Raw genomic sequence first — 25,244 nt, 5'->3', positions numbered from 1 at the left:
AGAGTATGAACGTAGAAAAGATAAATATCAACAATCTTTTCTTATAAAGTTATGACTATATACTATTTAAATGCGATGACCTTTTTTCGTTTTCTTTTTTAGATATTCATAGTTAGAAATTTTCTATATGCACTATATTAATAATAATTATCATAAATATACTAATAAAATATATTTCTTACAAAAAAATATTATTTTTTTATAAAGAACGTGCCTTTATAATAAAATGTCAATTTCAAAAAGAATTAAATAATCACAGTTAAATAGCTTTATAACAAATAACGATCTAGAATTATTCAATTATACAACAATAATAATATACCTGGTGAAATTTCACTAAGTCGGTCTGTGGAGGATAGAATGTACGCAGATTTTAGCACTTGCTCATAGAGTTAAAAAAGTCGTTTTCAAAAGACCATCGGCTTAAGTGTATCAAACCCAATAGAAGAAGAAAACAATGAAAAAAGCAGTCATTAATACAAAAAGCGGTGCAAAGTCTACAAGAGAGGAATACTAACAAATATAAAAATAGTGTGATAATCGAAAACACAACAAATCACATATGGCAAGTTCTACAAGGTACGACTAGTACTACGACTACTATCCCTCTATCCTAATATGCAACATCCATCCTTTCCATTTAGAGTCATGTCCTCGATAATATGAAGTTGCGTCATGTTCTGTCTAATCACCTCTCTCAGATACTTCTTCGACCAATATCTACCCTTCCGCATGCCCTCTACAACCCGCCTCTTGCACCTGCTCACGGGACATCAACACACCTCCTCTACATATGTCCAAACCATCTCATCTGTTTCCCTCATTTTGTCCACCACAAAAACCCTTGCCACCTTCTCTAAGATAACGTTATTCCTAATCTTATCACTTCTAATATACCCACATATCCATCTCAACATTGCATTTTCACAAAATATATCTTCCGCACATGAAATATTTGACTACACTACTAATTAAAAATAACAAGAAGCAAAACCATTTATCGCTTATTTATTTCTAAATCCTCGACATTCATACCTTCCTAGTCAGCCTAATAAATATAGTATAATTTTTATCCAGGAGCAGGTAATACAGTTGGAAAATGGGTCTTTCTATGCCAACTCGGTAACACCTACAAAAAGCACAAAAATTCTCCTCGCTGGTGCCCATTAATCATCATTCTTAATAATTCTTTCGTATTCATTACTTCATCTCTTTCCACCAACATCTTACTGTGTAAAAATCGATTTGAAAAAAGGAATCTTTTGCTATAAGATACTAACTGAATCGTTCTATAGTCTTTTTGCAGTTGTAAATTTGTCATTCTATAAGCTCCATCTCGGGATTTTGTGCGATCTTTTTGATAATTTAAACAGCCCCAAGACATGGGCAACTCAATAATAGCTGCCTGCAAAAATGGTAAGGGTTTTTGAGCTTTATTGTTGTTTTCTATATTTGGGTTTTGTTGAAATTTGTACTGTAATTGTATTATTGAAATTGGGTAGTTGGGGTTTTGTCAATTCGAATTTGAATTCAAATGTAATGGGTATATGGGATTTGTCATTGTAAGCTCCATCTCAGATGGAATTTTGTGCGATTTTTTTTGATAATTTAAACAACCCCAGGACATAGGAACTCAATAATAGCTGCCTGCAAGAATGGTAATGGTTTTTGAGCTTTATTGGTGATTTTTCTATATTTGGGTTTTATTGGAATTATACTGTAGTTGTATTATTGAAATGGGAATTTGGGGGTTTGTCAATTCTAATTCGAATTGGTATTTTGGGTTTATCATTGTAAGTTCCGTTTCAGAATTTTGGGCCATTTTTTTGATAGTTTAAACAACTCAAAAACATAGCTGCCTGCAAAAAAGGTAATGGTTTTTGAGCTTTATTGTTGTTTTCTATAGTATTTGGGTTTTATTGGGATTGAAAAAGATCTAGGAGAAACAACCTCTCTATTTCCTGAGGTAGGGTAAGGTCTGTTATGCATTACCCTCCCCAGAGTATGTTGTTGTTGTTGGTTTTATTGGAATTATACTGTAATTGTAATGGGTATTTGAGGGTTGTCAATTCAAACTGTAATGGGTATTGGGGTTTCATGCTCGTTGCCTGCAAGAATGGTACTAATTGTTACTCTATATTGACACTTTTCCTTCTTCTTTTTTCGAGATTTAAGCTAACTAAACTTTGATTGAGATTTTATAATGTATTTTTCATCATATTGACATGAGGAAAATTGTAACTTATAGTACTTTATATAGTTTTTGAATATCAAAATTTAGTTTTGAAATATTAAGTTGATCCCAATTTAGCTTCAAAGATTAGTCAAATCGACTCTTTGGAGTGAAAAGTGCCACATATATTGGGAAAATGGAGTATGATTTTACCTATTTCTTCTTCTTCTTCTGCTTGTGGATTTTGGGTTTTGATTTTTTCTATAACTATAATGGATATTTGGGATTTATGTTTGAATAACAGGGGATTCTTCATTTGAGGATCTAGACTCTTATTTTCCTGTTAGACCAGAATGCCGAGCTGATGTTCCTAATACTCGATTCAGACCTAGGGTGAGTTGAAACTTCATTCGTTTTCATCATTTTATCTAAGTTCTTCTAAATTTTGCTTATATACACAACTTTGGATAAAGAGAGGAGGTTGCGGACTTAGAGGCGGATCCCGAATTTAGATTTGATGGGTTAAGCCTTTTGTTCTTGCAATTTCATTTATTACACTTTTGAAATTATGGGTTCAAAATTTAATATTCGTTGAAATTTTACTAATTTAACACATATTTATGCTCTATGTTGAAGATACTCGATTTAGTTGAACCTTATAAATAAGGCTGCAGCAGGATCTGGCTGCTGTAGGTTGACAGTCAGCATTAAAATAATCAAACCATGTTGATTTCTCCAATATAAAGGTATACAGAAGTCATAATGTCGACCAAAGTTAGTGTGGGATTGACACTTTGTTTGGTTGAGTAGACAACAAGTGTATATGTTACTAGTTAATGGATTCCACCCTTTGTCATTTTAGGTAATACCTGTGTCCCTTTAAATTCAATTACTTTAGCATTTATTTGATTGTTTCATTTTAGCTCTCTCCCCTTTGGTTTAGAGAAGTCTAATTCTAATCTATCAATTTGGTGAATATTTACACGCTTGATTACATAAATGAGTTTAAAAAACTAGAATATCCTGTTGTAGTTTTTGTGACGTTTGTCTCAGTTTCTTTCCAAGTCCTTCTAAAGAAATGATTTTCTAAGTTCTCATGGCAGATTTATTCACTATGCTACCTTTGTGCACTTCCTATTTTTGGGGAAGTGCTTGATAGGCAGGAAGAACTCTCAGTGAAAGAAGATGGAAGGCTGCATTCTCTCAAGAGGGTTATTTGGATATAGCAGGTGTTCTTAGACGAATCCAACGAGGGGTACTTTTTTTCTCACTCTTGTTCAATGCACATTTTTAATAAATTTACTGTGCCACATTGTCATTTGCCTATGAACAGAAACATGATCTTGTCAAGTGGATTGCTTTAAAACTTTAAAGATCTCCAAGTTGATGGTGGACCTTTCACCTACAACACTATGATTACATCTATTTCTGTGGTTCATTGTGAAAATTAATTTCTACTTGGTAGAAAGTCCAATTTCAGCTCTATTCTTCATTTTATCTTGTAATTCCCAGTTTGGAATATTGGACACTTTTATGACTAAACCACTTTGCTACTTCATTGTGACAGCCCTTTTCCCCCTGGATTTCTCTCTAGTTCATGTTGTCCATTCCTTCTTTTTACTCCACCTTTAGCTTTACAGTGATTTCCTAAGATGATAATGCATTTCGCTCATGGTCTCCTTCTCCTACCTTGCCCTTTTCATGACTTTGGTCTAGTTGAACAATGTCGATCCTCATACTACTTGCCATCAAGAACAAATTAATCTGCTTTTTAGTGAATGTGAACCGTTCATATAATTTTTAGCAAGTGCTTTTGCCACCCGGTGAGGTTTTAACTTGAACCGAAGTTGCTCATTTGGTGGACATTTGGAGCATAATAGATCCTCAATTTGTGCAAGTGGTGAACTGCTGAAGGTGAAAAACTTCATGGGACACCAATTTCATCAATTACTCTTGCTCAGTTATCTCCACTTATAGGAAGATTATTTCATTTACTATAACGAGACAGAAGGTTCATTCCATTTATGATTTTCCAGCAATGTTATTTCAGTTGGGAGCCTTGATAGGAAAGCATTTAAGATCCTCTTTTTGTGTTAATAATAATAAAAAATTATGATGTAAGAAGTTTTAACTGCTCTGTGAATAATAATAAAGGGGAAACAATCGGTTTGCTTATTCCGGAGCAATAATTGTTTTATCTACGCTACAATCACTTGTTGGTTTGAGTTTGGACAGTATCGGAAAGTCTAAATTATACAAAAGTTTAGCCGGTAAAATTATTCATGATTTGGAATAACATTTCGGCATAGCATTGATTACACTTCTATAAACTATGTATTAAGCAGATAATCTGATCCAGCATTAGCACGCCCATTGAGTTCATTATAAGGAGTCATTGTCTATCACAAATATCCAATCTGGTTGCTATTTAGCTGAAAACTTAAAGTCTTAAGAACTCTGATGCTTATTGATTATTCTGTGAATGCTAGGGGATTCATCCATCAATTAAAGGGGCTGTATGGGAGTTCTTGCTGGGTTGTTTTGATCCCAATAGCACATTTGAGGAAAGAAATGAACTTAGACAACAACGGAGGTAATCTAACTCGTTTCAGCTATGGCCTAAGAGTTACACTTGTTCAATATAGACTATAAATAGTAGAGGTAATCAACAATCATAACTATAGGGACTCATTATGCATTGAATTTGTTCAATTTGATGCATAAACACATGCAGCTATCCAAGGCCCTCTGTGTAATTTACACAAAAAACTTTTCATGTTCATAGAGTTATTCTTATCAAAGAACAACTTTCTGAATCCTGATCTAGTTAGGACTGAGACCGAGGTGAGCCGATTTGGATTCAGCTGGGCAAGTCTGGTTTAATCAAGCTCTCCATAGTGAACAAGCCAAGTTTCAGACAATTTTGTTAGGTTCAGCTTGGTTTAGCTTTTCTTATCAGAAGGACCCCTTGGCAAAAGATTGCCAATGAACTTTGAAATCTTTACGTATTGAGGTTCAAATCTTTGTGCCTTTAGTCTTAACTACAAAAGCTGGAAATTGTTGTTTTGCAATAGTTGACGTTTATAGTTACAAACTTCCAACTATATTGAAAAAAGAATGCACAGACCTATAGTCGAATCCTTGACCATTAAGTTCTCTGGTATCTTGATTCTTGAGTCTTGGCATTCAATTGAAAATGAGTGCTACAAGATAATTAAACATAACCAAGAAAAGATTAAATTCATCGGTAAGGGGACTGCCAGAGATTGATTTCATCAGTTGGGGACTTTGATCTCTCATGTGCCTCATAATGTATTGGAGGACCAAAAAGAAGAATGGTCAGTCAAAGGTTGAAATTTAGAAATAAAGACAGTAAAGACAATGGCAATAATGATACCGTGAACGTACAAAAAAGATAAAGACAACAAAAGATTTTGTCATGAATGACAGGGCATATCAGTATTATATCACTCTTTCCAAGCTTTTATCTTTCTTCTGGGAAACTTTCCTTGACAAGTGTGTGTGCACCTTTTTAGGGAAGTGGTGGTGGGTTTAATAAGTTAACAACGAAAAAATGTATTTTTTCCTGGAGAACCAAATTATAAAAGTATACTATCACTATCAGCTGAAAACACAACCGTGCCTTCTTTCATCCTTATAATATTCTTTTTCTTTAATAAATTTCTTATAACTTATTTATGAGCTGCCTAAGAATCTGAATTTTTATACTCAGAGAGCAATATGCTGCGTGGAAGTCTGAATGCCAAAAGCTAGTACCTGTTATTGGCAGTGGGAAATTTACCACAAATGCTATAGTCACGGATGATGGCCAACCTATAGAGCTTGCGAACACTACCAGTAATGGACAGGATACTAACAATGGCATGCCAGTCGATAATGGTGTTTATGAGAAGAAAGTGATCCAGTGGAAGCTTAACTTGTCCCAAATTGGTTAGTACTCATACCACTACTATCTCTAGTTTTAATTTGCAACTCTATACATTCATATTTGCTGCAGAGCTCCCTGTATCTATATCTCTATAACTATCTGTGTCTGTATCTTAGGAGAAGGGTGGTGGTTGTTGGAAAAACTTGAATTTCAACAGGCATTCTCTTTCCAGTCTGTCTATCACAATCATTTGTTCATGTTCTCAAATTCTTTCCAGTTTGAACAACTAATGGCCAGTAATAAACTGTTTTCCAACTTTATGTTTTTTCGACAAAACTTAAATAGTTAACATAGCTATAACTTTGAGGTAGTTCTTAGTTGTGCAGAATATAACCAAAGTTTGTTATTCTAAAGATGTTTGCTCCCCCCCAACTCCCATTGGTTATGGTATTCGAGATGAAGGGATTGATACATGGACATTGCTTTTCCGATATAGTTCTTATGTTTGAAAATTTTTCTGTGAATTAGTCACTGCGTAGTTCGATGAAATTAAGAGGGGGAGGGGAGGAGGAATTAAATGTCGGAGGAGTATGTAGATTAAGTATGTGTGCACTCCAACTAAAACCCTTTATATAGTCTGTCATCTGGATTAAAACAAGAAATCGGGTAATTTAATTAAAATTGTTATTTTTTTTGTTGATTTGGGATTTTCCATCCAATTGAAGGATACGGGTGACAAATTTGTAGACGGCAAGGGTATAAATAACTTGATTTTAACGGTAAGGGTGAAGTCAACTAATAAATCAAAGTTGAGGGGTATTTTTGACCCTTTTCCCTATTTTGTATTCAAATATAGGATATTTACTTGCCTTATTAATAAAGGGATTATCACCTACCATATTATACATAACCTAAGACTCATATAAGGATCACCTTTTGTACATTGTTAATCAAGTCATTAAAAAGATCCCTTGCATGTTATTTTCTCATTATGCATGCCAATGATGCTAGATTCAAAGCTTCAGCATATCACTTAAGTTCCAATTTAAGTTGTTCAACTCCAGACAGATTTTCTCCCACATGGTACATATAGTTTATTATGTTGAAGGTTGTAGACCGATCATAAGCTATCGTCAGTTTCGAACAACAGTAAGAAATTTAAATGAGCTTTGTCAGTTTTCATGTGTCCATGTTCCATTATAATGGATGAATTGGAAAAATGGAAATGCCATTCATTTTTCCTTTGTAAGGAAGATTGTGCATCAATATAGACTGATTTCCTGAAAATATCTACAACTGTCATGGCTTATGATGTTGTTTAGGTCTGGATGTTGTTCGTACGGATCGTTCTCTTGTATTTTATGAGAATCAAGCTAATCAGGCAAAACTCTGGGATGTGCTAGCTGTCTATGCATGGATAGATAAAGATATTGGTTATGTTCAAGGTATTATAGCAGTATTTAGAAACTAATTTTTTGAAACATCAAGGCCGTTTGTAAACCTTCTGTCTTATTTTCTGAACAGGAATGACTGATATTTGCTCCCCAATAATTATTCTTCTTGAGAATGAAGCAGATGCATTCTGGTGCTTTGAACGTGCAATGCGTAGATTGGTATGTCCCTGTTGTTTCCGCTCATGCTTGTTGCAGACCTAACATAAATGAAAAATAGACAAACAAATGTGTTTCTTCTTTAACATCGCAAGGTTTTATATGAGGTAGTCACATGATTCATAAATTTAAGCTTTAGCGCAACCCGTTATACAAAGATATTTCACTTGCTTGACCGAGACAAAAATAGTGAGGTCCGCATGTGAGATGATGTGTTGCCGCCCTAAAATAAATAAATGTGCTCCATATTTGGCAACTTAAGATTTTAGATGAGGCACTTGTTCCTTATTGGTGGTGTAAGGGTTTCCAAAGAGGTTTATAAATTCTTGGGCCATTCCACCCATAGGTTTTGGGTTGGATGCTCAGATTATTTGAAATTGCATTAGATCCGAAGGTTGGTGAGCTTGTTCGTGCCACCATTTTCTATCTTCATGTTCTATCATTCCTTCTTCTCTCTAAACTAAGCCCATGGTGCTGCTCTGGGTTTCTTTCTCTATCTCAATTCAACCCATGGAGCCATTAATTAACATGGCCCCAGACCCACTATTAGCCTGTTGAGCCTAATGTCTCCCTCTACTCCAGGCTCTTTACTGTTGAGCCTCCTCCCTTCAGCTTCAAAATAAAAAAATAACAACAAAAACAACAACAAAACCCAGTGTAATCTTACAAGTATGTCTGGGGAGGCTAGAGTGCACAAAAAATAAAGAAGGCAAAAAAAGAAGAGAAAATAAGGGATTTCAACTCTAGAACCCAGGTTACTCGTGCAAGAGGGTGTTAAGAAATGCACTTGTCCATAATCGGTTATATAAGGGATTTCCAAAGAGTTCTATAATATCAAGGGACACTCCACCCATTGCCTTAAGGTTTGGTCTGGATGCTCATATTTTTTCACATTGATAATGCTGATTGGTTGAGGTTCTTTAGCTTAACACCCATACACACAAAAACAAAAGGAAAATCCACATTCTGGTCATACCTTTGGTTGAACTTTTACGGGATGATTTGCTTTTGGTTTCTCTTGTAATGATAAACCACGTGCTCCAGCATTTAGTTAATGTATACCTATTTCATGTTTCACTTTCTAACTGTAGTTAGCTTTCATATGGTTATACTACCAGCATACTCATGCAACAACCCTGTTGTCCCCAAGGAAAGGGGAGATAAACTTGTGCATATATTTATGTTCTCTTTCGTAACTTCTTTATTCAAACTTGTGCAACGGTGTGCTAGTTATTTCCTATGTTTATTCCATTACTGCATATATAACTACTCCATATTCGATTCAACAGAGAGAAAATTTCAAGTCCAGTGCAAATTCTATAGGAGTGCAATCTCAGCTGAGAGCCCTTGCACAAATTGTTAAAATTGTCGATCCAAAGCTTCATCAACACCTCGGTAAGGGTTTTCTGTTCTCCGTATATTCTTCAGTATCTATTTCTGTGAAAGAGTAAAAAATGCAAGATCTTGTCAGTGTTGTTGATTTTCCAACCAGTTCTCAATACTAGAATGATTAACTAACATCTAAAATAGGCCTTATAGAAGTTTCTGGGGGTTTTTTGTATGGAAGGAAGCTTTTGGACATCTTGGAAACAGAAGATGTGAACTAACAAAGTGGATACATAATAATTGGAACTTTCTTGACCACTGACTGCAAGCCTGTGACACCTTCTCCCCTCCCCCTCAGAGAAACAGAAAAGAGTCTGGGAGGGGTCTGGGGGATATAGACAAGGAGAGTCCTCTAAGGATAAGAGTTTTATTTGTTCTTGAACTAACTTAACATTCTTAATAATTGTTGTTGGAAATAAAGGAACTGGTAACTATATTGGTCTTTTATATACTACATATTACGTTGGGCTATCATAGTGATTCTAAGTCCTGTAATGTGTTCTGATGATATGTTCCATGAAATCATGATTTATTTTTGTGAAACTTTTAATGCACGCAATCCAAATTTGTGATTGACTATCACAAGATAAATATTGTCTTGAAGCAATGCAGGCAATACATATATGGTATCTAGCACTTATCAAAAAGAAAAAAAAGCAGATTCTATGATGGTTAGTCCGAATGATTGTACTTTTTATAAGTTGGGGCCAGACTCATAAATCATAAGTTAAACATTGTGAAGCACTAACATCCATTTTGAAAACATCTCTCATATATGTTGTTTGGGACGTCGGTAATATAACAAGAAATTTTTTCATGGAGGAGATATATTGGAAATCTGCATTGTTAAGAAAGCCTCGAACTGCACGCTTGACCATCTAAAAACATAGAGGAGAAAGTCTAGATATAGAGTTTACTCTCTCCCTCACCAACTTTTTCAATTGTAAATGGCAGAGGAGCTAGATGGCGGAGAATATCTGTTCGCGTTACGCATGTTGATGGTACTTTTCAGGAGAGAGCTCTCATTTGTCGATGCACTCTATCTCTGGGAGGTGAGAAGCCCAAAACCTCTTTTCATATTTATTGTTTGGCAGATAGAAAAAATATTGCACAATAGTTTGTCCCCGTCTTTGGTGTCTCACTTCAGTTAATCACATTTTTCCTGGCTACATTTGCTTTTAAGAGACATGGTTGTTTTACTTGGCAAATTATTAACTTCATTCATGAAAGAAATGATTGTTCTAGTTGGCAATTAATGCCTTTTGTGTTTAAAAGAGCGCATCACCTAAATTAGTTTGACATAAAGGTCGAGTGAAAGGATAAGGATATTTATATTTTCAACTATGAAAGAGGGAAGGATGATGAGCAAATGTAGGTCAGAGTTATTGTAATCTTCTGATTGATGCTACTTTTGTACATACTTCATTTAGGTGATGTGGGCCATGGAGTACAACCCAAACATATATTCATTATATAATAAGACTCTGGAACAACTTCCCGATAAGTTAAATGATACGCAGCTCAAGCAATATGGGAAATTTGAAAGGAGAATAGTGAGAACTGGTGCAACGAAACAGAACGACGCACTTGCCATTTTCCTAGTTGCAAGTGTTCTTGAGACGAAGAAAAAACAGCTTATGAAAGAGGCGAAAGGCCTTGATGATGTTGTCCAGGTCTTCATAAAATCTCTCTCCTCGTCTATATATTCCACATTATTGTTTTCTTTGGTCCTGAAAATAACTTTTTTTTTCCAGATCTTGAGTGAGATAACTGGGAATTTGGATGCAAAGAAAGCACTAAATGAGGCTCTAAAGGTTCATAAGAAATACATGAGCAAGGCAAGTTTTTATGTTCCCTGTTCTCTGCTTTTCCCAACCCCCTCCCAGCACACACATCCCAAAGGATAAAGAATAAAGGATTTAAGTTACGAATCCCGGTCATTATGAATGGTTACCTATAGTTATCTCATATGCGACTTAAATAGTATAAAAAAACTCTTTTACATTGTCCGTTAAACTCAATAAAGAACCCCCCGGTCCCTGTCCCTGCCTCTTTGTTCTGGTACATGAGCAAGGCAAGACGTTTCTTTGTTCCCTGTTCTCTGCTTCTCCCAACCCCCCAACTCACACATCCCAAAAGGAAAAGAGGAAAGGATTTAAGTTATGTAGACTTGCAACATTTTAACCTATTGTAATAGGTTATCTGTTTTACTTTCCAAGTTATGAACCCCGGTTATTATGAATGGTTACCTATTGTTATCTCTTAAGCGACTCAATAGTATAAAATTTCTTTTACATTGTCCGTTAAACTCAAGAAAGAAACCCACTCCACCCTTCGACGGGGCCTTTGTTCTGGTACATGAGCATGATATCAAACATTTTAGTTGGCTCATAAGATGCTCATCAATGCAGGTGAAAACGACCTAGATGGAGTTGCTATTCATTACTGCAGCAAGTACCCCTTTTGCTCAATGTTTTGCTGTACTTTTTATGTTCATTCTTTCTTGTGGGAGTGATTTCTCCCTTCTTGCATTTGGTGTATAATTCTTTCTATTTATTATTATTACAAAGAACTTGTACATAATAGTCTTGCTATGAGATGTACATGATGTGCTTTGGTTGTAATATTTGAATCACATTCCTCAGTCTGAAAAATATTGGAACATCATACCATATGTTTCATTTTAAAATGACAGTCTGGTGCACAAAACATCTCCTTTCACAGTTCGAACTCATGACCTATAGGTCACACAGGGATAATTTTACGGTTGCTCCGAGACTCTCTAAAGATAATCATTTTTCAAGGTTTTCTTACCGGCATATGGTATTCGTGGAGCTAGATTAAAGCTGGATTTGCATGGAAAAGTTTCACATTGGGGTAAAATATTTTTTAACAAAGGCAACTTTGTTTGAGGGATTCGAACACGAAATCTTTGGTTCAAACACTTAATTAAACAAAAATTGTCGGAGGAAAAAAATAATTATTTACATGTAGCTACTTAGCTAGTATTGGCTAACACGTTAATCTTTTATATTTAGATCGATCTTTAATTCTTTATTAATAGGCAAGATATCCTTTATAAAGATTATGTATATAGTATATCATTGGAAATTAAAAAAAGAAAAGAAAATTATCTTCTTTTTTTTTTTTCAAATTCCTACAAAATTGTCTTTTTGGTTTTAAAAGATGACGAATTATACTCAATATCAAGTAAAATTTAATCAACTCGAAAATCTGACTATTTATTGAAATAATCTAGACTTAGTGAAAGCATAACAACACTTTTCACTAGAATAAAAGTTCCAAATAGACGAAATTAACAATTTATTGAAATTGCGATTTAGTTACATTACGATATGTATATAAAATTTCAATGCTTGTTAGAGAATTTAACCTAACTAGCTTTGTTTGTACTTTCCTTTGTATAGAGCAGATTCAGATCCAACCAGCAACACATACAGTCTTGAACACTTAACTAAACTCTTGATGAGCGATATCCATCTTTACCTTATTATGCTTTCCTTAGCCTCCGGCTTGGGCGTTGTGAAGCAAGGGTCAGTAAAATTAACCCCGATCAGTACAGTTAGTTAGAGTTAGTAATTTCTTTAACAATTCTAAATAGTCGTTGTCACCAACCTTATATAATATATATGATTATTTTTAAAATGATTTTTTTTTCATTTGCACATATAAAAAAATGTTTATAAATAAGAAAGTGCTACCATTACATTGTAGTGGCCACCATTAGGCCTCAAAAAAATTGACAACTAATGAAAAAAGTCAGAAGCAAGATTCTGAAGAGTAAAATATATAAAAAAGAATCTCTTAACTAATAAAAAATAAACTTTAAAAAATGTTAAATAATTATCATTCCTAATATTATGGGATACTTCTGGTTATGAATGACCATTAATTCATTGCCATTGAATTGATGAAAATGATGCTTTAACATCTTTTCTCCTTTGTGATGATTAAAGAGGAGTCAAACCTAAATTTCATTTTTAGGGTTTGAATCCATTTAATTTCTTGAAATGTTTTTATACTTTGAATTTATACTTACAAATTCAAGAAATACATTTGTTCACTTGAAATAAAAATTCAAAATTCAAATTTTTTATTTTGTTTCTTTTGAGTTTCTACACATAATCAAATGATTGATTTTAGATGAAAATATCATATTCTCGATTAATTGTTTACCTAAGTTGAGATCATGTCCACAAAGGTGAAAGGCCTTCTTAAAGGCCTTAGGTACATTTCTCAAGTTTTTGGTAAGTAATTTATATTTTCAATTATTTCACATTTTCATTTGTGGGTATTTTTAGATTATTCTTGAAAATAATTGTTTTATGACAACGTGAAACAGTTGAATTGACAGTATGAATCCTTCGTATTAATTATATATGGGTATTTTTAGATTCTTGAAAGGGGTGAAGGTTGTAAAAGAAGATTGTGCTACCAATAATGAAGAAGGAGGGGGGTGGGGGGAGGTGTTTGTTACATGATGGTGAAATAGTTGAGATCAACTGTTTCAAAATCATTTTGTGATGGTGTAACATAGTTGAGATAAACTATATTAATCCTTCATAATCACGATTTTGGGATATTTTTAGATTTTTGAAAGTGATTGTTTTGTGACGATGTGAAAAAGTAGAGATAAGCTATTGGAGTCCTTGATATTCATCATTTGGGGGTAATTTTATATTTATTTATTTATTTAAAAATGATTGTTTTATGACGGTGTGAGTAGTTGAGACAAATTATATGAATCATCGATATTCATCATTTGTAAGTATTTTTAGATTTTTGAAAATGATTGTTCTGTGACAGTGAAATAGTTGAAATTAACAGTATGAATCCTTCATATTCATCATTTGGAGGTACTTTTAGATTCTTGAAAATAATTCTTCTATGACGTTAAAATAGTTGAAACAGACTATATAAATTCTTCATATTCATCATTTGCGGGTATTAATGATAATGGCAATAAGTCTAAAAATTCAACAATCGAGTATGACTCGATTCTGAATAAGTTGAGATCGTTTGTATGAATTGTTTATGTTTATTCTAATTATTTGGTGCAGATGAGGATAAAGAAAAAGATATGCAAATTGGTTTTCCAACAGATGTAAAACATGTTGCACATATAGGATGGGATGGTCCATCTGTTGATAATCCAACCTGGGTAAATATATATAATATATTTATATTTTTACTTGTATTTTTTGTGTTCATCGATTTTTATTTTATTCTAATTATTGAATTCATTAAAAGAAATGTATTAAATCGAGTCTTTTTAATGGATAAATCAAATTTGGATTTTTCATCTTATCCTACTACTTAATTCATCATAGTCACTTCAAGAAATATACTAAATCGATTCCTTTTAATAATAGCTAGACCTAATTTTCTAGTTGTGTAATCACCTAGTTTTTTCCCCTTTTTTTTACTTGTTACATTTCTTGTGTACATCGATCTTCTTCTTGCACCATATAGTCTATTTCAATTTTCATCTTATTCTACTACTTGATTCACCAGAGTCACTGAAAAAGTATGTTGAATCGATTCTTTTTTTAAAATATAAAACAAAAAATCTATATTCGATTTCATTTTTTCATCTTATGCTATTACATGATTCACCACAAGATATGTATTGAATTGATTCAATTTCAAACATTCATCTTATCTTACTAATTGATTTACCATAATCGTTACCAGAAATGTATTGAATCGATTCTTTTTAATGAATAAACCGATTTTATTATTGTGTAATCACCAATTTTTGTTTTTTTTATATATTTTTTGGCAGATGAAAGAATTTAAAGCACCAGGAGCATTTCAATCAGCACCTTTAATTCCTCCTCCTGGAGAACATAAAGAAAATCCTGATATTAAATGGGTTTCTGAAGGTGTGTTGCTTTTACCCCCCTTCTTATTACTCATCTTTTCAGTGTAAATTTGAATTAGTCAGATCAGAAATTATGATGTGTTGATTAGACACACGTTATGGGGTTAAACCCTATTGCAAAGAAAAACTTAGTATTAAGTGTAGAAGGACAAATGGACGAATCATTTTATCTACCGAATTTCGAATCGTGTGATTGACCCTGAAGGATCTCTTAATTATCAAAGAAATGATTACAACATATGTGATCATATTCATAGTATTCGACTCGAATCATATATATATGTGAAAAATAAGAATATGTACATAAAAAAGAACGAAGGGTCAAAAACACACCTAACATATCTCAACTTTTTGAGTTTCATATATGAATTATCAGGTATGTGAATTTTCTACCTTAACTATTAGTTGTTCACTTTAATTTCCAACCTGAAATAGCATATAATCATTTAGGATAAGAAAAGTGAACAACTGATATTATTTGAGGTGTGTTTCAATAAACATTTGGTGATAGTTTAGGTAGGAAACTCACACACCTGATAGTTTAGATAGGAAACTAAAAAAAACGAGATACTTTAGATGTGTTTTTGACCCTTTAACTCTTTGAAAGAAGATATATCTCATATAATAGTACACCAAACTCGAGACTTTAAATCTTAGATTCGCCTATTACTTCAAGAGGATCAATATTTTTTCATTCTTTTTACACAATATGTTTCATGTAAATTGTAGATTCAAATAGAAGGTCAAGAAATGCAAATTCTTCACCACCCAAAGAAAAACAAGAGAAGCCAAGAACATCCAGGAGACATTCCACAACAGAAAATGGAAGCAATGAAAACACTACAAACAAAGAGCCTGGCACAAAATCCAGGAGTTCCAGGAGACATCATAACAAGGACATGTCCGATGGAACCAAATCGAGTGAATCCTCGAGCAAAAACAACTCCGATATCCCTAAAAAATCGCGAAGAAAGAAGTCCAAGGAGGATGGTGGCTTGAATCGACCATCAAAATCCAAAGGCACAACACAAACTATAGAGTCAAGTCCTGGATTGGAAAGTGAAAGTAGTGGAATTTCTAAAGAAAAACAAGAGGAGTGAAAAAACAACAACAACAACAATGTAATGTACTTAAAAAGTTCACATTTTTATTTTTTGGTAGCTTAGTGAATTGCAAAACTATTTTTGAGACCACACAAAAGTTTATCATTCACAATTTGTAGAGTGTGTATTGTAGAGCGTGTACAATCTAACTTTTTTGATACTATGTGTGTTTTGTAGCTTGCATGAGTTGATAGGTCAACGAAGGGTATATATATTTGAGACTAAAGATAATGTTGGGGACATCTATGAGTCGATAGGTTAATGAAGGGCATATATAAGACAAATCACAAACGTTAGGGCATTTTGGTCCTTTTTGATGAAATATTGTTCAATGGTTTGAATGGTTTTCATATTTTGGCACCTTAGTGAATTTCATAGCTAAGTTGTATCTGTGTGATTTATAAGTCATGAATTTGAATCGTGAAAGCAACCAATAATGCTTGCATTAGAGTAGATTATATACATCACACACCTTGCTAGAACCCCACCCCCCACCCCTTTTTTTTTTCCAATTATAATGTAAGTAAAGAGTTTTTTTATTAACAGTCGTTTAAAGCAAATGCTATCACTAATGGATTATATTGTGCGTCCTAGGCCCTCTAGGATTCTTGATTATCGAAAAAATAAAAATATGTGATAAGATGGTATACTCTTAAAATTATAACACTGAATTTTATAATTTTAAAAAAATAATTCAACTATCATCATCACTATCTATCCCTATCTTTTGTGAGAGATGAAGGTAGCCTGAAAAGGAAAAAAATATATTTAAAATAACTAGACAACTGCCACATAGACAAATTTATGCAAAATCAAACCAAATATATTTATAAAAAATATGTAAGATGTCAACTTCTCAAAGTCAGATTGATATTGATATGATATTGTGGTTTTCTCTTATTTTTGTTTATATATATGCTGAAGAAAAAACAATACTCCCTCTGTCCCAATTTATGTGACACATTTTGCTTTTCGAGAGTCAAACAGTTGAAGTTTGACCGAGAATTTGCTCATGGAATCTTCAAATTTTTTAAAATGAAATTTATATATTTATAAACTACATAAAAAGTACTATAAGTCATAATAATTAATAATTCAAAATATTTAAAAGATTTATGAAAAATTTAGGATCAAAGATTGATTTGTTTGAATCTCGAAATCCGAAATGTGTCACATAAATTGGGACAGAGAGAGTATTAATTAGTATAGGTAATACAATATAAAAAGGAACATAAATTGATTGATATTTAAGAAGATATATAATTAAACCTACGGACATGAAAGATCATAGTTAAAGTTTTGTGATTGAAAAATAAACAAAAGAATTTGAGAATGTTATTATTTTTCAAATTCAAAGTTCTATATTTCAAATTCGAAAATTGAAGTAATGTGTCGCTTTGATAAACAAATACTTATTTAAAAATAACCTTCACATTTGAAACATAAATTATATATGGACAAGGTTTTAGACTTCTATCTATTTTTTATTTGTTTGCATATGTGAGAATGTGCGAAAATCTATTAAGGATCGTTTGATATGTGGGATAAGGATAATAATTTTGATTGATTTTATTCCATGTTAGATATGAGGTATCAGCTAATTTTGGGACTATTTTATTACACTATTTAAACTAATTAAGATGATGGATTATGAATGATATGAAAGGTGAGGTAAAATAGTCCGATGAGATATCTTTACTTTATCTCGTTCCTTAGATCAAATGACCTTTTAAAATTTTAACAAATACTTCCTCCATTTTAATTCAAGTGTCTTAGTTTAATTAGAAACAAAGTTTTAAAAAATAAAGAAAATTTTGAATATTATAATCTTAAATTAAAGATATACTTAATATTTCAAAAAATAAACGAATGAATTCATCCGTCTTGCAACATAATTAATTACTGGTAAACGCTTCTTCAAAGACGATTTTCTTGAATTTTCTATTATTTCCGTCATTAAAGTAGCCTTTTATCGCCCTACCGAACAAAAGAAATCACTATAGACGGTTTATTGTACGAACTAATAAGTGTAAAGAAAAAATAATTCCACTATTACAAGTGGCAAAAGCTTGGCCATTTTAGAAAGTTTATTAAATTAATAATTTGGTCCCATTGTAAATTCTTCGTTTCCAAATCCCACCCACTACTTTTTCCTTTATTCCATTTCTTTCCTCATAGTAGTAGAATCTTCTTCTTCACTATTTCATGCCATTTGCGATTTTCTAGTCTTTTCTATGCAAAACCCATTTCAAATATCCTCTCAAAATACCCAAATCACAATTCAAATTAACAAAATTGAAAGAGTTTGTGGGATTCTTGATTATTCAGAACCTAAAGCATTGAATTTTGAGATTTTGTGAATCATGGAGTTTGGAAATTTGTTCAGAAAGAAGAGAGAAGGGAATTAATTTGATGTTTTGTTGGATTATTGATTGATCATTGAGTTGTAACACAAACTTATATTACCAAAGTTGAGAATTTTACTATTAAGAAGAAGAAAAGTGAGAAAAAAGGTGTGTTTGGTTTGATGTTTTGTTGGATTATTGGTTGATCATTGAGGCCCATATTTTGCAAAGTTGAGAATTTTACTATTAAGAAGAAGAAAGTGAGAAAAATGGTGTGTTTGGTTTGATGTTTTGTTGGATTATTGGTTGATCATTGAGACTCATATTTTGCGAAGTTGAGAATTTTACTATTAAGAAGAAGAAAGTGAGAAAAAGGGTGTGTTTGGTTTGATGTTTTGTTGGATTATTGGTTGATCATTGAGACCCATATTTTGCAAAGTTGAGAATTTTACTATTAAGAAGAAAAAAGTGAGAAAAATGGTGTGTTTTGTTTTATGTTTTGTTGGATTCTTGGTTGATCATTGAGACCCATATTTTGCAAAGTTGAGAATTTTACTATTAAGAAGAAGAAAGTGAGAAAAAGGGTGTGTTTGGTTTGATGTTTTGTTGAATTATTGGTTGATTAGAGAATCCACAGAGACCCAAATCACTATTTCAATTTAGGGACTCTGTGAATTTTGCAAAGTTGCGTAAAAGAGAGAAGAAAGTGAGAGAAGGAGTAGGGATTTGTTGAAGATTTTGGGGATTGTTAGTTGATTAGAGAATACCCTTTTGATCAAAATGGAATTTTGATCCATTTTGATTTTTGCAAATAAAAAATATGGGAAGTGCTCATCACTGTTTCCATTATTCTTCAAATAGTGAAAAGTAAGATTCCTTAACCACTTCTTTCTTTGCTTGTGCATTGTTAGTTGGTATATAATGATGGGTCCTGAGTTTGTTATCCTTATTTTAGGCTTCTAATTAACGCGTAATAGTTGGTTATAGATGAATCTTTTTGGTTATGAGTTCCTTAGCTTTCATCCTTATTGTGTTGTTTGGAGTTCAAGTTCATGCCCTGTAGAAATGGGCACAGATTCAACAACAACATACCCTGCGTAATTCCACAAAAGGAGGTGCAAAAGTGAAGGAGTTGAGAGAAGGAGTAGGGGTTTTATTGTTTTTTCTTTTGAGTTATTGGTTGATCATAGACTACCCTTTTGATCAAAATGGAATTTTGATTGCAAATAAAAATATGGGAACTGATCTGGCTGTGTTATGTTGTTTTCACCACTATATCCTTCATTCTTAAACAGTGAAAAGTAAGATTCCTCAACCCTTCTTTCTTTACTTGTCCATTGTTGGTTGCTATATGATGGGTCCTGAGTTTGTGTGTCCTAACTTTAGGTTTGTAATTATTGCATAAAAGTTGGTTCTGGTTGAATTTTCTTGGTTATGAGTTCTTTGGGCAAACGAGTTAAACTCATTGTTGTTGGTGTTGCTTGCTGTTAAAGCATCGTGAGGGAGTTGGTACAATATGGAGAATGATAATTGGGCCAACAAGCCGGGGAAGGCTCAGAAAAGTTTGAAGTTGAGGAAGATGATGAAGTGCTTCTGCTCGGGCGAACAATTACAGATAGGTGACATGGTTCCATTGCCTGATTCCCCTGCGACTAAGGATTACAGAGTAAGTGTCCGTTCATCAAGAGCCGGAGACACTGGCAATATTGAAGAAGCTGAATCATCTTTGCGCGAGAGTGGTGCTTTGAATTATGAGGTACCATATTAAATTTTCCTTTTGTGTAGTGTCCCATCTCATCCTAAACCATTTCAAGTTTCAATGGCATGTATTACATTTATTATTATTCATTCATCTGACAGTTAAACCTCATCTAATTTCTAGGAAGCAAGGGCATTGCTTGGAAGATATGAGTACCAAAAGGGCAACATAGAGGCTGCTCTGCATGTGTTTGAAGGGATAGATATTGCCTCAGTGACTACTAAAATGAAAGTCACCCTTGCTAAAAGAGCTCAAATTCAAAAGAGACGTTCGCAGAAGTATGATACACCACCAATGTCCATACATGCTGTGAGTTTGCTCCTGGAAGCAGTCTTTCTTAAAGCAAAATCATTGCAGGCTCTTGGGAGGTTTAAAGGTAAGATTATACATGGTAGTTTTTTCAGTTCACCTTTTGTAATAAACATTATTTCTTACGTGGGTTCAAACAGAGCAAAATGAATTACAACAATTCATACAGCCAAAACTGACAAGCTTTGCATTGAGGCGTATTAGTTATTGTTGTAATATCTATGTTTTACGTGTTTCAGTATGATGATCATTTTCAGTTAGGACAACTTTGTTCAGTATGCTAAAATTTTTGAGTTATGTTATCAATCGGGTTTCTTTGCAAATGTTTTTATATGTAAAAGTTTAGTTCAACTCTGTTGAAGTTTGCACTGGCTCTCTTACATTACTGTATCCATCCTTGGGGCCTTCCATGGGACAATGTGAATTATTATCTGTTTTTGTTGATTGCTAGTGCTTGTTTAGTTCATTGTTTGGTCTTATTTATTCTTTTAAATCACGTGTTAATTTCTCCAAAATGATCTGGTTAAATTCATAATTTGGCTTTTCAGTTAGATATCTCACTTGTAGGGTAGTGTGAGAATAGTGTATGTTACTTCTGAGAAACCTTACAAGCACACATCTCTCCTGCAGCAGATTTTTTTACATTCTTACCATGCCGTGTCTATATGTGATTGTGAACACAGCATGATTAGGAATTACATGAACCCGAAAGCTCATAAAGTGCAAGTTTTCAACATCTTCATCTGATGCCTTCTCCAAATATTTTTGCAGAAGCTGCTCAATCATGCACTGTTATTCTGGACATTGTTGAATCTTCATTACCAGAAGGCTTGCCTGAAAACTTTGGTGCTGATTGTAAATTGCAGGAGACTCTCAGCAATGCTGTCGAGCTGCTTCCACAATTATGGATACTTGCAGATGCTCCGAAGGAAGCAATTATGTCATACCGCCGAGCTCTTCTTCGTCAGTGGAATCTTGATGTTCAAACTAATGCAAAGATTAAAAAAGAGTTCGCAATTTTTCTTCTATACAGCGGAAATGAATACAATCCCCCTAGTCTCAGATTCCAAATGGACAGTTCATTTGTTCCCCGAACCAATATTGAAGAGGCCATTCTTCTCTTAATGATTTTACTGAGAAAGGTTACTCTACAAATTATAGAGTGGGATCCTTCAATTTTTGACCATCTCTCTTACGCATTATCTATCTCAGGTGGCCTATGGGCTCTGGCTAACCAAGTAGAAGAGTTGCTTCCTAGGAATATAGATCTGTGTGAAAGGCATCATATCTTAGCTCTCTGTTATTACGGAGAAGGAGATAATTTCACCGCCTTGAACTTGTTGCGGAAACTATTGAGTAGTGCCGAGGATCCCACTTGTGTTCCAGGTTTGTTACTGGCTTCAAGAATCTGTGCTGAAAGCTTAGAATGTGCAGAAGATGGCATAAATTTTGCTCGTAGAGCCATTGAAAGTTTGCAAGGTAGATGCAATCACCTGATGGGTATTGCAAACTATGTCTTAGGTCTTTCACTTTCAGCACAGTCTAGAGCAGCGATGACAGATTCTGAGAGGGTTAGGATGCAATCAGAGGCACTTCAATCCTTGGAATCTGCTGGGAGACTGACAAAGATGAATGACTCCAATGTCATTTACCATCTTTGTGTAGAAAATGCGGAGCAAAGGAACTTGGATACTGCACTCCATTATGCAAGGTGCTTTGTTGAATTGGAAGGTGAGTCTACTCTGAAGGGGTGGATGCTGTGGGCTCGGGTGTTATCAGCTCAAAAAAAGTTTCCAGAAGCTGAAACTGTCATTGATGAAGCTGTAGATCAGAGCGGAAAGTGGGATCAGGGAACTTTGTTGAGTACCAAAGCTAAGCTCCAAATTGCACAAGGCCAAGTGAAAAATGCTATAGGAACATATGTTCAGCTTCTTGCTGATCTTCAGATCCAGAGAAAGAGCTTTGGATTGGAGGAAAATCTCAAGGTAAGTCAATTGCCCTTTATGAGGTGAATGGACCATTTTCTAGAGTGCATCATTTCCATGTTGGGTGCTTGAATAGCCTGCAACAGGGTTACAAATGAAATAACTATACCTATGTCAGATTAATTGAGTAGAATTTGAGCTGCTTCTAAGGAGCATTTGTTGATGAGGCAGCTGTCAAGCTAGAAATGAGTCCAGAATGGTATAGGTTAATTCCATGTCTATGGAAAAAGCTATAGAGTTCACCTTACTTCACAGATCAAAAGTCCCTTAAGGGAAGATTTGAATGTATGCAATGGATTTATTCCAGAGAACTGACCTGTGACTGAACATATATACATGTGTTGTAGCCTCTAGGAACATATTTCCTTGAGATGACTTTAAGATTAAAGTCTACATTGAACTAATTTTGCTCTTGCAAACATTTTGAATCGGGGAGTATAGGGGTAGTCAAAAGCATAACCTTTTCTATTGAAGCCCATCTGTCTGATAGTACCTTTTTAAGTTTTAAGTATGGTTCAAATGAAACGTTCACTTTTTGGGGGTTGGGGAAGGAAGGTGGGGGTAGGTTCGCTTTATAAGATTCTTTGTGTCTTTTACCGGTAGAGGCAATTTTTATATGTTGGCTATATCCTCCCGTACTGCTAACAAGTTTTCATTATATGGAAGGATTCAAATTAACTCTTTAGTTTCTTAGAGACTTGGTGATAGGTGGAAATTATCTGTCAGTCACTTAGATTCTTTCCCTAGAATAGAGTTATATCAAGTTAAAAAATTAATTTGAAGTTGGTACATTAACTTGAACATTCGACTGATTAGCCCTTGCTTGCCATTTATTTCATCCACCATCATGGAGTTCTTTATAGTTTATTAACCCAGTCATTGACGATGAGGTTTGCAAAGAGATTGATAACAAAGAGACCATGCTACCTGAAAATTGCAAATTCGACTTAACTATCCTTCTTTCTTACAAATCTCTTTCTGTTGTCTTGTGTGCTACCCCTTTCTACCCCCTCATGAAATTATGATTATTATCTTATTTTATTTTGAAAAAGAAAGAGGATATGGCGTTTGATGATCATTTATGTAACAGAAGGAGAAAGACTTCAATAGAACTATGGAGCTGGAAACCTGGCATGATCTTGCTTCCATCTACATTAAATCATCCCGGTGGCAAGATGCAGAGTTCTGTCTTTCCAAATCTGAGGCCATTAGTTGTTATTCCGCTTCTAGATTGTATATTGCTGGTAGATATATTTCACACTCATTTTCTCCTCATGCATTGCTTAGCGCTTACTATCCTAACATATCCACGTGTCTCAGATGCTACATTTTTATTGTTATAATATTCATGAGAAAGCAATAAAAGGTTATTACAGTCTGTATGCAATATAGAGTCATTTGGCTATTTCTTATATATGAAAGCCAAGGAAGAAAACATATGTGGCAGATATGATAATTTTAGCTTTGTGATCCCATAGGCTTTGCATTTTATTACTGGTATCCTGGGAAATTTTAAACGTCCCAAGAGTTCTGCAATAGCTCTAGCAGTATTGTATTCCTGTCTGATACAAACATATATTTTGCAATGTCTTCAGCGGTCCATTCTTTCCTCTTAAATTAACATAATCTGGTAATATGGAAGTGTTCCATGGGACCTTGTCAGACCCGAGGGAGTGACTCTTTCTATTGGCTCAATTTTTTCTGTGTGGCTAATCTGTCGATTAGCTATGCTCAATTTTTCGTTGTTAGTATCAGATATCCACACCAGCTATCTGATTTTTCAGAGAAATTGTGAGTAGAATGTTGATTGGTTCTTCCATGTCACCTGTCACCCCTGGTTGTGCATGTATGGATGTTGGAGGATGAACCTACTTCTTTTCCACCAATTTCTTCTACGTAATTAGTTTTTGCTTCAGACATCAGGAGTCATCTTTGAAGTTACAAGGTTTTGTTTATGTAGTGATCACATATTTCTTATTTGGACTAGCTACCAGCTTTATAGTGTACTTACTCCCTCCTAAGCATCTAGAAGGTCAAAATACTTTTAATTCTAGTCCCTATCATGTACTCAACTTCTACGATGTTTCTCGGGCTACAAATGATAATGTTTACTCTATGTTGTAGCATGATGAACATGCTTCTGCACACTTCTAAGCTTGCCATTTTGATAATGAGGTATATTTTGCAGGCTTGCTTCATCAGTCAAAGGGCCTTCACAAAGCTGCATTAACAGATTACACAAACGCTCTTGCTGTTGATCCGTCTCACGTGCCAAGTCTAATATCAACTGCAGTGGTACTTAGGCAGCTTGGTAACCATTCTCCTGCAACTCTTATAAGTTATCTGAGAGGAGCACTGCAGCTTGATCGGATGAATGTTGCTGCTTGGCATAATCTTGGCCTGATTTACAAAGAGGAAGGTTCAGCAATGGAAGCAGCTGAGTGCTTTGAAACAGCTTGGTTTCTGGAAGAAAGTGAGCCTATTGAACCCTTCAGATGACTACCTCTTTGTACATACATTTGAACAGATTGCTCAAATCCGGGTGCTTCCAAATGATTCAGAATAGAGAGATTTTTGTCAAAAGAGCAAGTATTCTCTTTCGTGGGAAGAATTTTAGGCAAAAGTTAAATTACGGTATTTACCCCTACATCAAATATAAATGTTATAAATTATTTAATAAATTGAATATTAAATAGTAAATCATCATATTTGTACATTTTTAACCACTATAAAGTCTCTTGAATGTGTATTCTTTGTATTATATATTGTTGGACTAAATT

At 34.0% G+C, this 25,244-nt stretch overlaps 3 protein-coding genes across 5 annotated transcripts; all 3 read left to right on the top strand.

The window, feature by feature from the left end:
• The first annotated feature begins 1,079 nt into the window (after window positions 1-1,079).
• LOC125872860 (rab GTPase-activating protein 22-like) lies at window positions 1,080-11,727 on the top strand. 2 transcript variants are annotated; one of them, XM_049553656.1, is made up of 13 exons: window positions 1,080-1,159; window positions 1,296-1,416; window positions 2,478-2,566; window positions 3,333-3,428; window positions 4,663-4,766; window positions 5,907-6,124; window positions 7,385-7,507; window positions 7,587-7,675; window positions 8,962-9,067; window positions 10,013-10,110; window positions 10,489-10,731; window positions 10,813-10,896; window positions 11,470-11,727. In XM_049553656.1, the coding sequence occupies exons 2-13, from the start codon at window positions 1,383-1,385 to the stop codon at window positions 11,482-11,484; spliced, it is 1,299 nt and encodes a 432-aa protein (XP_049409613.1). In that variant the 5' UTR covers window positions 1,080-1,159; window positions 1,296-1,382; the 3' UTR covers window positions 11,485-11,727. The 2 variants fall into 2 exon arrangements, with proteins under 2 accessions (XP_049409613.1, XP_049409615.1); XM_049553658.1 differs by adding an exon at window positions 11,120-11,132 and having other exon boundaries at window positions 1,086-1,416; window positions 10,813-10,883.
• A 1,291-nt stretch (window positions 11,728-13,018) lies between these two features.
• On the top strand, window positions 13,019-16,112 carry LOC125873775 (CRIB domain-containing protein RIC7-like). The gene is made up of 4 exons (XM_049554634.1): window positions 13,019-13,326; window positions 14,140-14,240; window positions 14,865-14,964; window positions 15,693-16,112. Exons 1-4 carry the CDS (start codon window positions 13,269-13,271, stop codon window positions 16,061-16,063), a joined length of 630 nt encoding a protein of 209 aa, XP_049410591.1. The 5' UTR covers window positions 13,019-13,268; the 3' UTR covers window positions 16,064-16,112.
• A 2,226-nt stretch (window positions 16,113-18,338) lies between these two features.
• LOC125872818 (protein NPGR2-like) lies at window positions 18,339-25,181 on the top strand. Of its 2 annotated transcripts, XM_049553616.1 has the most exons (6): window positions 18,345-19,278; window positions 19,905-20,167; window positions 20,294-20,546; window positions 21,251-22,464; window positions 23,555-23,708; window positions 24,653-25,181. In XM_049553616.1, exons 2-6 carry the CDS (start codon window positions 19,928-19,930, stop codon window positions 24,961-24,963), a joined length of 2,172 nt encoding a protein of 723 aa, XP_049409573.1. In that variant the 5' UTR covers window positions 18,345-19,278; window positions 19,905-19,927; the 3' UTR covers window positions 24,964-25,181. The 2 variants fall into 2 exon arrangements, with proteins under 2 accessions (XP_049409574.1, XP_049409573.1); XM_049553617.1 differs by lacking the exon at window positions 23,555-23,708 and having other exon boundaries at window positions 18,339-19,278; window positions 24,653-24,829.
• The last annotated feature ends 63 nt before the right edge of the window (window positions 25,182-25,244 follow it).

This window comes from Solanum stenotomum, chromosome 8, assembly GCF_019186545.1.
Source record: "Solanum stenotomum isolate F172 chromosome 8, ASM1918654v1, whole genome shotgun sequence".
Taxonomy (NCBI): domain Eukaryota; kingdom Viridiplantae; phylum Streptophyta; class Magnoliopsida; order Solanales; family Solanaceae; genus Solanum; species Solanum stenotomum.
Note: the sequence above shows the minus strand (reverse complement) of the source record. Positions and strands in the feature narration are given on the sequence as shown.

What these genes read in the sequence shown, in the direction of transcription:
- LOC125872860 (XM_049553656.1), top strand. Translation starts at nt 1,383, where the DNA reads ATGGGCAACTCAATAATAGCTGCCTGCAAAAATG. An exon ending in GAACTTAGACAACAACGGAG is followed by an intron (nt 4,767 to 5,906) that starts GTAATCTAACTC and finishes TTTTATACTCAG; the next exon opens with AGAGCAATATGCTGCGTGGA. An exon ending in GCTTAACTTGTCCCAAATTG is followed by an intron (nt 6,125 to 7,384) that starts GTTAGTACTCAT and finishes GATGTTGTTTAG; the next exon opens with GTCTGGATGTTGTTCGTACG.
- LOC125873775 (XM_049554634.1), top strand. Translation starts at nt 13,269, where the DNA reads ATGTCCACAAAGGTGAAAGGCCTTCTTAAAGGCCTTAGGTACATTTCT. An exon ending in GTACATTTCTCAAGTTTTTG is followed by an intron (nt 13,327 to 14,139) that starts GTAAGTAATTTA and finishes TATTTGGTGCAG; the next exon opens with ATGAGGATAAAGAAAAAGAT. An exon ending in CTGTTGATAATCCAACCTGG is followed by an intron (nt 14,241 to 14,864) that starts GTAAATATATAT and finishes ATTTTTTGGCAG; the next exon opens with ATGAAAGAATTTAAAGCACC.
- LOC125872818 (XM_049553616.1), top strand. Translation starts at nt 19,928, where the DNA reads ATGGAGAATGATAATTGGGCCAACAAGCCGGGGAAGGCTCAGAAAAGT. An exon ending in GTGGTGCTTTGAATTATGAG is followed by an intron (nt 20,168 to 20,293) that starts GTACCATATTAA and finishes TCTAATTTCTAG; the next exon opens with GAAGCAAGGGCATTGCTTGG. An exon ending in GGCTCTTGGGAGGTTTAAAG is followed by an intron (nt 20,547 to 21,250) that starts GTAAGATTATAC and finishes ATATTTTTGCAG; the next exon opens with AAGCTGCTCAATCATGCACT.